This window comes from Battus philenor, unplaced genomic scaffold, assembly GCF_028537555.1.
Source record: "Battus philenor isolate CCGP_79_NKW_IND1 unplaced genomic scaffold, ilBatPhil1.0.hap1 SCAF_14, whole genome shotgun sequence".
Lineage (NCBI taxonomy): Eukaryota > Metazoa > Arthropoda > Insecta > Lepidoptera > Papilionidae > Battus > Battus philenor.
The window spans coordinates 11,411,967-11,422,007 of record NW_027181676.1 but is presented as its reverse complement, the minus strand read 5'-3'; the positions used below and the strand labels follow the sequence as shown (position 1 = coordinate 11,422,007).

The 10,041-nt window shown below is 31.1% G+C and overlaps 1 protein-coding gene across 1 annotated transcript; it reads right to left on the bottom strand.

Annotated features, from left to right (window-relative positions):
* Nucleotides 1–367: 367 nt before the first annotated feature.
* Nucleotides 368–2,647, bottom strand: LOC137918550 (peroxisomal catalase 1-like; the record flags this gene model as incomplete). Its single annotated transcript, XM_068761373.1, has 2 exons — nt 368–1,837; nt 2,588–2,647. Coding segments are annotated over 2 exons (1,530 nt in total), but the record flags the coding sequence as incomplete, so codon positions are not given.
* Nucleotides 2,648–10,041: the final 7,394 nt, after the last annotated feature.

Here is a 10,041-nt window from a genome sequence, read left to right as displayed (position 1 = left end):
ATAGGTAACAAAACTGAAATAAATAGAATTGTTCTTGTTTAGATGTATTTTTTGTTTAAAAAAAAGTATCAAAAACATCTAAAACTTATTTTATATAAATAAATTCGAAATAAGAATATCAATATAAAAACAGTTTAAGAATGTAATATCATTTTTATACATGCATGGTTTGTGACACCAAAGATATTTACATCAATTTATATAATAAAGTGTAGGAAAATTACGTACTTTATTAACTAACCTTAGCTTCTTTAAGTATCGATCTTATATTAGTTAAAAATTCCAAAATCATATTTAAACTCAAGAAACACATTTAACTTAAAAGTAAATTTTCTACTTCCTTATTAATATGTGGATAATTTAGTTTTTAATAACAAATATCTCTTGGAATTTTTAACACCTTTACCTTTTGCTTTGTAGAATATTTTAGTCGTTCATATAAGAAAGTGGCAGTTTCTTCACCTAAACGATGATCGATCAAATCATATAGCTTAATGAGCCTTCGCTGTATGAAGGGAGGGCTTTGTAAAATTAATTCCACTGTATTATTAGCTAACCTAGTACGATGTTGATCACTTTCTAACACATGATTGTAGAAGTAGGAAGCTTCTCCCAAATCTGTTGCACCACTCTGGGCCAACGAGAATTTAAACTTCGGTCTACTTGCGTCTACAAAAGGAATGGGTCCGCTAAATGAATTTGGATAGTAATTTGGTACATCCTTCATATTGTCTTTAACCGGCGGAACACCATCTCGGTCGTACACTTTTGCATAAATTGGACGATTAACTTCTATTTTATTGTGATTAATTCCAAGACGATGATTCTGAGTGTCCTTATAGGATAGACGACGCCCCTTAAACAAGTAATCGAATGGTCCGGGTATACCTGGAACTAAGTTTGCTGGATTGAATGCGCTTTGCTCGGCTACTCTGAACATGTTATCCGGGTTTTTAGTTAGAATCAATCGTCCAATCTCTACTGTATAGTAGGTCCCTTTTTTCCATAAAACATTAACATCAAATGGATTATATTCTAAGTGCAAAATATCTTCAGCGCTTAAAATATCCATTTCTAATATCCAAACAGGATATTTTTTCTTTTCTATAGCATTGTATAAATCTCTATTAAAGTAATCAGGATCTTGACCGCTGATTCTTTTTGCTTCGTCGGACGGTAGATTTTCTATACCTTGTTCTGTTCTAAAGTTAAATCTAACAAAATATCTTTCTTCGTCTTTATTATTTACTTCATAGGTGTGAATTGCAAATGCGTCCATTTTTCTGTAGCCATTTGGAATACCATAATCAGAGAGAAGCCATAGTACCGAATGTAATGATTCAGGTCTTAAGGTAAAGAAATCGGCTCTCGATGTAAAATCAAATAAATTAGTTTTTGGGTTTCTTTTTACGGCATGAGCAAAAAAGGTGAAGTACTCTGGATCTTTAATGAAAAATACAGGGAAATTAAGACAAAGAAAATCTAGATTTCCTTCTCGGGTATAAAATTTCACGGCAAAACCTTTTGGTTCTCTTGCAAGATCAGTGCCTCCTTTGTTTTGGATTACAGTAGAAAACCTTACTAATATTGGAATTTTTTTACCAACTCCATTAAATACATCTGCTTTGGTGTATTTAGAAACATCATTTGTGACTTCAAAATATCCAAACGCTGAGGCTCCTTTGGCATGAACAATTCTTTCGGGGACAGCTTCCGAATCGAAGTGTAATAAAGAATCGATGAAATATTGATTTGATAAAAGATCCGTGTTCAACGTGTTAGTATCTCTTACTTCCACTGGATATCCGGAACTCGATGTTAGGAGACCAATAGGTTTCTGTAAGTTATTTAAGTAACAAGTTAATATGATTACAACTTAATAAAATTACTTTAATATGATTACAAGTAAATTTGTAAAAATTGGAAGGAATTTTATTTTAAAAATTTAAATTGGACTCAACCCCATTCTTGAAAAACCCAAATGACACATAACAATTAACAATCGATGCTGGGATTGCTGAAAACATTAAATATATAAAGAAATATTAAAGAACCCCTTTGCAAGTTGATATTGATAATAAAAATTAACAAAAATTATTTGTTGACGCAAGAATATTATTTTAATATTGTGAATTATCATCATTATTATTTTAGTCGTAAGACATCTGCTACCTGACATAGACCTCCCACCTAGATTTACAATAGGACCTATGGGAAACGGCCTATATCCAATGTTTTCCGATGACTTTAACAAGATTATCTGTCCACATTGTAAGTGGACATCCTACTGAATGAGTATAATATATGATTCTTGCTGCTTTTTATAAAGAAAGTACAAAAAATGCTAATTTCATATAAAAAGCAGTATTAAATTCTGTATTACATATTATTTATTGGGTCACATGAAATGATTACACTGATCTCAATAAAGAGAACGTTTTTGAAAATTAGTAATGTCTGTAATAAATGAAATAACCTCGTATCAAATAAAATAAAAACAAGTGAAAGATAAAAGGAAAGATAAAAAATTAAAGTTGTTAATTTACAAATTAAAAACAATATATGGTATATTAAAAATTGTACTTACAGGGTGTATTTTTCTAAATTCATATAACTGCCTACTCGCGGGATCCGTTTTATTTTCGTAAATTTGATTTTATATAGTATCGTATACGATATAAAATCAAATTTATCACATGATGCTTGTAGATTTAGAAACACAATGAATATTAAAGAAACCTCAATTCGAACCATCTTCAATCCGACCGTACGTTGAATAATGATGAATCATCTGTTAAACTGCATTAAATCGCTGCTGCTTAATAACAGTAGCAATTTAATGCAGTAGGTTATCATAGAAATCAATGAACGAAATGTTTTTGCCCGGTAATAATAAAAATTTTACGTGTGAAAAAATGGAGCTATTAAAATGTACATCCAGTGTTGTTTTAGGGTTAGTTGTAAAAATAAAACGTGTATTAAAATTATTATTATATCTTTTATTAATTGAAACTAATTTCTTTTATTGAATGGGTACTTATAAAATAACTTACCTATTGTACTAAAGAGTTAGTCGACCTTATAATCCATTGAAATATTTACATCTGTTCGAGCTCGGGTTACTGCGAAAAAGTTGTAGCAAAAAAGCCTAGTAAAAAGAGCCTGGTACAAAAGACTTAGTAAAAAAGCTTAGTGTATGAAAGCCTGTAAATCATCATTATGTCAGCCAATAGGTACCCAATGCAAAGCATATTCTTCTGAGATCACCACAATGATAAGTTTTAAGCTGCCCGCAACCAGGGACTTTGTTTACGTCGTCCGTCCATCGAGTTCAGGGACTATCGACGCCATCTACCAGCTTGTGATTGTCGTTCCAAAAGCTTTCGCCAACGGCTATCGAATAATGTTCCTCGTCCACTGTCCCTTCAAACGAACAATTTTTCTAGCTATATCAGCGACTTTGGTTCATCTTGACAGTAAAAGCCAACGAATAACATTCGTCTATGATACAAATAAATATAATTAAAAAAATAATATTGTAGACGATAAAACAGAAGAAATTTTTTTTCATAATGATAGATTAACACTTAATTATTTCAATTACACCTAAGCGATGATGCATTCTTCCTTGATATAGTGAAACAACCAAGCGCGTTTTAATTTAATTACTAAGTAGCACTTATATATCGAGGTCACAGTAACATTGTAATATGTTAAAGATAAACTTAAATCACTCGTTTCCTGTGTATATTTTTACTTAATGATTGATTATAATTGAAGAACTGAAATACAGCTATAATTTGTTTCGTGTGTGATATAACATCATAGTTGGAACTGGTAGTCTAAGAATTGTAGTCATGGATAAAATGTTTTGTAGGCCAGAACTTTGTATGAATAAACATCGTCACATAGACACTACTAACTACAACACCGGCGATAAATATCGCACATCAACCTTTGGAAAGAGACAATAGGTTAATTTCAGCTTTGTTTGCATTATCTCTGTTCCACACTATCTATGTGACGTTTTGTCAGCCGTTGTATTTCGTGCGATAGAAATAACGTATTGTCTCTCTCCAAAGGTCGATGTGCAATATTTATCGCCGAGTACTGTATGTTCGATTCTTTGTATTTACATATACAAGAGATTTCCAATTACGAAACTGACAAATTGTCACAATATTTCTAGAACCATAATTTTTAAAAACTTGAAATTTGACGGAAATATTTATTTTACTGAGTAAGCTAAGAATGGAATTTACGAAATTCCTTCCGCAAAGCCGTTGATGAGACGTTATTAAAATAACTCAATGTTTTAAAAAATTATCTCATATGAGTATTAAACATGTTCGGGATTTTTTTGAATGTTCTAAAATAAAAAAAAATAGATTACACCCCTCAAAGGCAGTGCGGGTCACAAAAAGTGGTAGCGGAAACTTATTATGAAAAAAACGCTTCAAAAGGAAGTTAATCATTACGCGTCAATACTTTGAAAGTGCTTATATGGTCATTATACCTCATTTCACGTCGAGACCTACAGAAAGTAGACATTTCAATTTTAAATTATGAATTTCTACTTGAGAAATCTTTCCTTTAGATCATTTGCTTGGTTATTATTTTAATGTGAGGTAATTAGTTTTTGTAAATTATATAATATTTAAGTTCGATTAATAGATAAATGTGAAATGAGCTGGTCCCAGGTTTGATTGTGCGTTAATTGAGGTGTCAAAGTTATGGTATATCTCCCCATAGACATCTCTAGAGCAGGCCTATGCCTCGCATTGGGCGTTTATGGACTAAAATAACCAGGAAAAGATGAATACAAAAAATGCGAAATTCGAAAACAAAAAAGGAAGAAATTATACAAATAATAATAATCTTTTATTATTTAAACATTAATTTAAAAAAAAAATAATCATAGTGATTCATAGGGCTATTGTTACCACAATTTATTTCATACTTCATTTTTAATACATTAAATTGATAATAAAAATATTAGAATCATACCAAAACGTTATAAAGATTTAGGTTTACTATACAAAACAATGAATTTGTATTTTGAGCAAAGAATTTGTAAGACACAAAAGAAAAAGCAAGGAAATTCGACTGGTGAAATTTAGAATCGAATAAAGACATCACCTTTGTTATTAAAAACTTTTAGGTTATAATTTCCTTTAGTGCGAATTATATAATAACATTGATTACAAACGGTTGTTTAAAATCTTTTTAAAATCAAAATGTCAGATGTGAAATCCTAAGTTCGTTCTATTCGAGACTACGTGTGCTGAAACAGTGAGACCATCCCACAAACCAATATCATACCACATTAAAACACTCGCAACTCGAAGCCGTATGAATCTCGATCTGTTTTTTAAACGGATAATAATAGTTAGCTGTAATTTAATTAGGTGTAATTCACGCTTGTTACGTGTTTATTGTGAAAAAATGTTTTAATCGAATTAACAATAGATGCTTATTTACCGCAGTTCGAAAAATATACCTCGGTAATCGAATAGCCAAAAAAATATGTAAATTTGACACGTAAAAAATATAAGACAGTTTATTCATCACAATATACATATAGGGTGATTAGTTATAGGCGTAAATGTTTTAAATGGGTGAATGTATGGCTCATTTGCTATCAAGTAATATATCAATTAATATATACCCTATCTAAAAATCTATTGTTTCACAAATAAATTTACGAGTATAATACTATATTGAGAAAAATCCTTTTTAATATTCAGATTACTACTTATTAAAATAATTATTGTTTACATATCCCTGCAGAATTAATTGTTGTGTTATTAGTCTGCCGCATTCCAACATATTTCAGAGTAATCACTTTATATAGGATTGGAAATAAATTTAAAAGCTATAGAGATTTTGTCTGACCAATAAGGTTTACATGTTTTAAACTCTTAAATCATATCATACATATCAGTCTGTATAAGATATACTGTGACGAAGTGGATATACGACCTAGGTAAATAGACAAAAGATGGTGAATTCAAATCCGTCTTATTGGATTGGTGCTGACTATAATTTTGTCTATGATGTTTACTCAGGAGGTAGTCGAGTCGTATAACCAAAGCTGCATTGATCAGTTAGGTTCTAGTTTTGTAACAGTTCGCCAGAATGACCTGAAAACTTCAGCTTTATGTGAAACAAATAATGTGATATAAAGCAGAAACTCTTGGAATCTCACTGCAAAAACATTTTTTTAATTGATTTTAAAAGAATCAAAAATTAATATATATACATATATACATATATATATTTATATATATATATATATATGTATATATATATATATATGTATATATAAAATCGTTAAAATAAAATTGTAATAACAAAGTGGAAAAAATTCATATATATATATACATATATGAATTTTCTCCACTATGTTATTATAATTTTATTTATAAAAGACGCTATTTCTAAGTAAACACATATACTAAAGTAATCGGATCACTCATCGCCAACAATACGACAAGTCGGGACTCAATTCACAAAGGATTGGGAGAAAAAAAAAACAATGAAAGCCTCAATACTCAATAAAACAAACAATTCGAATGAATGATGTAATAAATGCTATATTTATCTACTTTGATGAAACCTTTTATGTGTACGCAGTGTACAATAATATATTATGTGTTTTTTTGCTACTCGATGTTATTTTTGTATAAATAATGTAATGGTACATACTATACAGAGCAGTGCGGTGGAGGAATAAGACGAAAACTAGGATACAGTATTATGTAATTTACACTTTGTGTATTAAATACAAAGGATCGCCACTGGTCAGAAACAAGTTTTTAGAGTACTATAATACTACTGTGCGATCGCCAACCCGCCTGCCAAGCGTGGTAATTATGTATTATGTAATAAGCTTGGGGTAGGCCGATGTCTTACAGTGGGCGTGTATGGGCTGAAATGTTTGTATTGTTTATCAAAAATCTATCTCCCGACGTGATTCATTTATGTGCATAATTTTTATAGTTGATCCGAATCTAAGACGACTGAGACGAAGAGATAATGATAAAATTATATAATATCATACTTCAGTGTTACTATGATTATTTTTTGTGTAATTTACTGTTTACTCGAAATGAAGATAGCGTGGTGCTGAGCTGAAAACAAATATTCACACTATTATACTGTCATTATACATTTTCGTATTTTGTTATTTTTTTTTAAATTGATTATGTGATAATTCTAGACTTTTATCCGGAGTATATTGTTATACAGTACATAAGTTAGATATACCTAAGTATAGTCTTATTTTCAGGCCGATTGACGCCCACTGAAAGATATAGGGCCTCCCTCAAACATTGTTACGACATCCAGTCCTACGCTGCCAGCCCCCCAGCAATTTCCTGCGACCTAACTAAAAATGCCACTTTTACGTGTGTATGCCACTTTAATGTATAAAATATTTTATACCCCCACCGTGGCCCATCACTTGTAAAAATAATAATAATATATAAGTAATATATAATACTTATTATTTATATAGTGGTTTTAGATAATAACTGATTCTTAGATCACATAATTTGATTTCGATTTAAAGTAATAAATATCTGTATCTGTAATAGTTGAGGGACGAGGTGATGGAAGTGAGGCGACGCATGAAAGGAAAATTAGTATAGTATAGAATGCTATAACAATTGTAGCACGTAAGACAAAGAAAGAAAGATCATACGACGAATAAAAGATTATGTGAAAAAAATTATAAGATTGTAAAGCACTGTCACATAAATACGACAGGAGAACGAGAAACCCCCAATAGTGGGAGTAATTTGTATAAAAAATATTTTCGTTTCGATTCTTTTCATATGTGCGTGTGTAAATTATATATGAAAGGGCTATTGCTCCAAAATATTAGAGGAAAACAACTAAAGATAACAAATTTATTGGTGGATCAAAATTATGGAAAATGCTTACCTTTCTCTAGTACAAGAGGAAAATACCACTACTACTAGTATTTTTATATTAAAATGTTGTCTATAAATAAGTAATAATTTAATACCTAAGAGAGAATAGCTTGGGATTTTTAAAATTAAAAGCGAGAACCTAAAAAGATTAGGTAATGTTAGGTCTAAATATATAAAGAAAATTATAAATAATCCGGGCGCTAGTGAGCCTCCAGCGGCATTGACCGATTAAAGCGTAAAACCTTACCCCCGGCCTACACCTACGGCGAATTACGTCACAGTGTAACAATGATATACAGACATTAGAAGCGTTTTTAATTTTTTCATATTTTTATCGACATAGATTCATTTACAGTCACCACATGTGTAAGATATCAGAAGAATATCAGAAGGGCTCAATTTGATAGTAACTAGAATCAAAGAGAACTATAATGACAAACTTGAACATAAAAATACGTTGGTCCCTAACGCGCTCTATGAAAAGAATCCACTACAAACTCAGACAGATTTTTACGTGGTCACTTTTTAAACATGATTATAACGGTACTTAAAAGTTCTACGTATCATTATTAAATAAAATAACTGTTTACTGAAAAAGTGTTTCTAATTTTATGAAGACGAGAAAAAGGTTTTAATAAATAATTCCGATGGTTGATACTATTCTATTCTCTATTGTTTCTTTTGCACGAAGACCACTCAAGGGGACATTTTTCAGATTATCAACGATGCATAGGGGTGAACTGTTGAATCCTAGAATATTTCAGATTCTTAAATAAATATTATTCACCAGTTTTTGGGCAGTGAATATAAGGCATCTATTTCTTTATGTTAATATTATTGACGGCTACTACTATTCCATTCTCTATTGTTTCCACCACTGAAGGAGATATAGTTTGCAGATAATTCACCATGCACGGGCGAGGACTTTGGAATCCTAGAATATGACGGATTCTTAAATAAATATTTTTCTTCCAAGTTTCTTATTAGTGAATATAAGGCATTTATTTTTTTATGTCCATATTATTGAGGGTTCACTTCACGCTTCCGTTTATTATTGATATCTTTTGCACAAAGAACTCTCAGGGAAACAGAGTTTGCACGCGGTAATATACTATGCACTTAAATAAGCTGGTGAATTTTAAAATATGTCATACTCCTCACCATGTTTTATTGTGCCGTTTATGAGTAAATCATTTTATCGCATAATTTTATTTTATGCTGAAGTTGTCGAGCCTAGCTTTTAGTAATTAAGCTCTAGGGACATTACACACATTTTTTAATGACCAGATGTTTAAGAAGTAAGTGAACAGGTGCGAGATACGCCAGGAGTCACCTTGGTTTTTTCATCTTATTTTTGGAACCGGGATATATTTTGCAATAATATTTTCATTTACTTTCTTTTTCTTCTCCTCATCTTTCATAATTTCTTTTATTTTTTCCTCTTTGGTTCTGCACATTGTTTTTAACTCTCGCGGCATATTTTTACATTGCATTTATGCTTCATCTTTTATCCTTCGTCACAGTTTCCGCAATTTAACATTTACATTTTTAATATTTGATTTTCATGATTTTCTTTGTTCAATTTCCCATTGTTTAAAAACTTTTTTATACAACACAGGCTTATGCATAGTTAAATTATTTCCTTGTTATTCTTATGAGAGTTGTTTTCGTATGGTTTTTCCCATCTTTGTTTTGTTCCGTTTTGTTGGCACCATGTTTAGTGCTGTCATTCAAAACGCTGTTATCATTAGAGGGTACTCGAGAGGGGCAAATTACATCTTGATCGGGTGCTGTGGTCGGACTGCCATTACTACCATTAAGAAAAGCGCAGGAAGAAGAAGAAGACAGAAGAAACTCCAGCAAGATTTGTGTTAGGCAAAACGTACCGAGCAACGTGGAATTGTCTCTAGTAGGTTTGCAACGTTTGAGATGGTTTTGTCTTGAGTTATTGTCGATCAAAAAGTCAACAACAGGTCACGATCTCAGGACGGCGCAACGTTTAATAGCCTCAGTCGGAATTTTTATGTAGGTGGCGATACCTATAATTAGACTTATATCATTCAGTGTTTCATCGTTGATATTTGTACTAGTCGTTAGCCACAGA